Consider the following 4,727-nt stretch of genomic DNA (forward strand, 5'->3'; position numbering starts at 1 on the left):
TATCTATCTATCTATCTATCTATCTATCTATCTATCTATCTATCTATTTGTCTCTGCTGCTCTTTCTTTGTCTCTCTGTCTCTCTCTTCCCTTCCACCTTGCACCGACCTCCCAACATACAGGGTATTGTGTGTCTCAGCCAGGCCTTGAACTCTGTATAGTGGAAGATGACTCTGAACCTCTGCTCTTCCTCCCTCTACCTCCAGAGTGCTGGCATTCTAGGTGTGCTTTACCATGACTGTTTCATGCAATGTTGGGGATCTAACTCAGAGCTCCATGTGTGCTTGGCAAGCACTCCCCCAGCTGAGTTACATGACTCTTCTGTATAGACAGCCAGCTAGGGGGTTAAATGAAACAGACACAGATGATTTTTCCATAAAAATTCTGTTGTTGTGAAGGCAGTTGTGCACCATGTACTAATTACTAGTGGCTGGTCACTAACTTTGTGTTGTCAGTTTCCTCCAGTAGTATGTTTAATCAGTAATCACAGTTTTCTAAATGACCTAAAATATCTGCTTTAGTCATTTGAAACTTACTACCAAATTAGGATCCTAATTAGCCTTTTAAAGGCATAGCAGTCATCATTAAATGATCAGCCATAGGAGAAAAAGGAGCCATTATGATTATATACCCCAAAGAAGCCATTTTTTAAAAAAATAATTTAAATGAAACAAAAGAGCTATATAGTTACTCATGGTGTCCCCATTGGTGGTTTCAGTGACTTGGAGGTCGAAGCAGGAGGGTCACTTGAGACCAGGATCAGTCAAGACCATCCTGGCCAGCACAACAGTCCCACATCGCCAAGCAAACAAATTAAATCTACGTGTATACTTTTAAATAAATTGTAATGATATTTTAATACTATGTAGAGTAAACTGCCGCTTTTATTCCTATGTTGTCACTGAGCATGGGAATTACTATTAGAAGCGAGGTGGTAATTAGCAAACATATGGTTAAATCAACAGCCCGTGTGTGATATTGTGAATCCATAGAGAGAGATTTCTAAGTTAAAACACAGTCATAATGGGAGGGCTGTGCTGTAAAATACAGTAATTGTTCTAGAGAAACAATCATCGGTGTCTTGTCTTTCTCCAGATACAATTTTTTTATCATCTTATATCCCGTTGGAGTTGCCGGGGAGCTTCTCACAATATACGCTGCCTTGCCTTACGTAAAGAAATCAGGAATGTTCTCAGTAAGGCTTCCTAACAAGTATAATGTCTCTTTTGACTACTACTATTTTCTTCTCATAACCATGGCCTCGTATATACCGTGTAAGTATAGGCTTATTAGTACTTTGATTTAATGTATAACATGCAAGTATTGGAACAGCAAGTTAAATTAATTTAAACAGGGAAAAGGAGAGTAATTTCTCCCAACTACATTAACATGTTTATACGTTTGGAATAACGGAAGGGAATGAGTTGGTTTTTACTTTTCTTTCTTTTGTTTTTTACTGCTTATGTAAAAAGGTAAGTAAATTAATATTCAAGTGATTGCTTTCTTTTCTTTTTTTGTTTCTATTTTTTTTTACTTTATTTTTTGTTTTGTTTTTTAGTTTTTTTGAGACAAGGTTTCTCTGTGTAGCTCTGGCTGTCCTGGAACTCACTCTGTAGACCAGGCTGGCCTCGAACTCAGAAATCCGCCTGCCTCTGTCTCCCAAGTGCTGGGATTAAAGGCGTGCACCACCACAGCCTGGCAAACGATTGCTTTCTTAAAAGCATTTAAATATGCTTTGTTTGGCAAAAAGAAAAAAACTAAATCATTTCAAAAGCATGCATCAGTAGGACTATTGACGGGCATCTAGCCTTCTGTGTATGAATCATAAGCATTCTACCAAGAAGATGCGAGATCATTTCTACTCATTTGGTATATCTGGGGATTTAATACAAATATTCTCTAGTCTTATTTGTGTTGTTTCATATTCTTGACAGTAATAATGCTGCTTTTCTTAAAGATGTTTTGAATAATTGAGCCTTTCCCCTAGCTTTTCACTATCTTTCAACAGTTTAAATGAGTTTATGAGACTTTGTTCTCTTCTTTTAGGTGCTAAAAATGATAGATTTTTAAGTCTCTTTTTTTTTTAAGTCACTAGCAACAAATAAAAGAAGAAAACATGATTTGCTCATCTTCTCAATAAAATAAGGGGAGGATGTCCATGGGAAGTAGAAGGAGAAGTGACAAATTCAGAGAGCCTGAACTCAACGTGGCCAGGCGATAAAGGCCTCTTATTTCACAGAGATGTGCATGTGATATGGCCAGTCTGTGAGAGCTTTTCTAAAACCAAAATAGACAAGGACAAGGTTTTACTAGATACAGCCTGATTGACCAGTGCTGGTGAGACAAGGAAGATGGACAGATACCATGTGTCACACCCCTTGCTTTGTAAGAGTCTCTAGATGGGGACAGCATGCTGCATACAGAATCAGAGTTCATATAGACTGCTTGTGGTCACAGGGGTGACCTGTCTTGTGGTCCCCTCACTTGTGACCTCTGAAGTTAGTCCATAGAAACCAAGATCTTTAGAGAATGTAATTTGAAGCTTCAAACCTCTAGCCTGCCTTCAGGTGTCCTGGGAGATGGAAGTCTGAACTTTGCCAGTAGCAGCTTCTAGCTCATTGTCCTTGTGGTCACTGATGTTCCTCTTGCCCCAGATCAGCCTGTCAGAGACCCGTGTTTCCACATCCTTACTGCTATTACTAGATACAGCAACTGGTTTTACTTTGATAATTAAAGGTAATGTTTGAGTACTTAATTTCAGTACTGAGAAGTTTTATCTCCCACTCACCCACCAATGAGGGCATTCCATGTGGGAGAATTTCAGTAAACACTTGTAAAAGTACCCAGGATGCAATGACTTCTGTTAAACTACTCAGGATTTTATAGGAGAACTCACCAGAATTGCTTGGTTTGCTTTACATATACATGACCTGCATGTTTTGACCTGGAGTATGACTGAATTTATCAGTATGGGAAGTATATAAATAAAAAATGAACCCTGTCTACATTCTTGTAGTGTTTGAACTAAGTTTTTAAAACAATTTTAAAATTGTTTAAAACACACACACACGCACACACACACACGCACACAGAGGCCAAAGTTGCTTGAAAAAGATATTGAACATTTCTGCTGTGGTTATTCTGGGATGGCCTTACATATGGAGTTTATAACGGGTACACATATGCTCAGCCACCAGCCTTTATGATGTGATTGAAAAATCTTGATTCATACTACTTTAAATTTTTCTCCAAATTTGCTGCACAGATAGTCATATATCTATGCACACATTTCTGTGTGTGTACATGGCAGAAGCCCCTAGGCCCAGCTGTGGGGAGTGTCTGATCAGAACTCTGTTCTGGCTCTCCTTTAGACACCCCATCTGGAACTGTGGCCCAGGTCTGGTATCTTTCCTGATTCAAGAGTCAACCACATCATTAATGTGTGTTGTCCTGAGAGCATGTGCAGCTGTTCAGTGGGTATGGATGAAGGCTGGATGCAGTCGGGACGTTCACATGCGTGTGCATGCAGATGCTCATGGAGCCAGATACTGTCAACAGAATAGATACAAACAGACAGTGTGATCTGCTGTCCTCGGTTCTGATATATTTCTGTGTTACTGATTTCTAAAAATAAACATGGCCGTCTATGTCCTTATGGAAAATGTATTTACCAAGGTATGTGAACTTGGTGTGACAGAAACACTTCCAGTAGTTTATGTGTTTCATGGCCTCCGGCTTTTCCTTTAGCCCCTACTCCATAAGCACTGGCGGGTTGTGTGTGTAGTAGTCCTATATAAAGTGCAGGGTTCTCTCATTTTACAGGTTTCAAGCAGAGTTTAAAGCAATGACTCATGTCTCTTTGTTTTCTTTTTTCCAATGAAGTGTTTCCTCAGCTCTATTTTCATATGTTACGTCAAAGAAGAAAGGTGCTTCATGGCGAGGTGATCGTAGAAAAGGACGATTAAATGGTCCCGACAAACAAGGTGCTTTTTTCAGAAAAACCGGATTACTTGAGTCCAAGTTTTAATAATAAGAATAAACAATTTCATGAAATACCATGGATTGTATTGTCTCTTAAAATATAAGAAAAAACATGGTGTTTGCCAGTATTTTTCTCCGTATTTTGCTGCATCTGTTTTTGACAACTGCAAATATTATAAACTGGTGGGTGAGGGGTGAGGGTGAATCATTTAGGTAGCCATTGGATGTATTACCCGGGAAGAAGAATTTTGTGTTACCTTTATTAATATTCTTTACAACATGTGCTCAAGGCTTTTTAAAATCAATAAGTAAAAATTGGTTTAATTTAACATGATATCTACCAGTGACATTTATATTTTACTTTATAAATGAAAGCCAACACAAAATTGTCACGACTGGTTAACCTTGCATTAGAACTGCCTGTCCACTGTTTCAAATTGTAGGGCAACATTTAGGATTAATATCGATATCTGGGAAGCGTGGGCATAATTTTCTATGGTGAGCTTTTGATATAAAGTAGAAGCATAAAAATGTTCAAATAAATGTTCAGTGCTGGAAATCATTTTCTTTTCTTTGGAGAGGGTTGGGGTTGCTGGAGACACAGCCAAGGACCTGGTGCACTCCAGGTAAGTGTTCGGTCACCAAACAACATCCTCAGTTCCAGGAGAATATTTATTGAAGATCTTTCTAAACTGTTGAAATTATTTATTGAGCAAACTTTTATTTGCATTAATGACACAAGGACA

The 4,727-nt window shown here is 38.5% G+C and overlaps 1 protein-coding gene across 2 annotated transcripts in view; it reads left to right on the forward strand.

Annotated features, from left to right (window-relative positions):
• The window catches only part of Hacd1 (3-hydroxyacyl-CoA dehydratase 1), a 22,084-nt gene extending 18,026 nt beyond the window's left edge, over positions 1-4,058 (forward strand). The window contains exons 5-6 of one of the 2 annotated variants that reach the window (XR_003711051.1): positions 1,096-1,274; positions 3,883-3,997. Coding sequence is in view for 1 of the 2 variants with exons in the window: in XM_028764877.1 (XP_028620710.1) it covers positions 1,096-1,274; positions 3,883-3,965 (262 nt within the window). In the remaining variant the exon portion in view is untranslated. Of the gene's footprint in view, positions 1-1,095; positions 1,275-3,882 lie in introns of both variants that reach the window. The other variant, XM_028764877.1, reaches the window with a different exon arrangement.
• Positions 4,059-4,727: the final 669 nt, after the last annotated feature.

Source organism: Grammomys surdaster, unplaced genomic scaffold (assembly GCF_004785775.1).
Source record: "Grammomys surdaster isolate TR1022 unplaced genomic scaffold, NIH_TR_1.0 146, whole genome shotgun sequence".
Lineage (NCBI taxonomy): Eukaryota > Metazoa > Chordata > Mammalia > Rodentia > Muridae > Grammomys > Grammomys surdaster.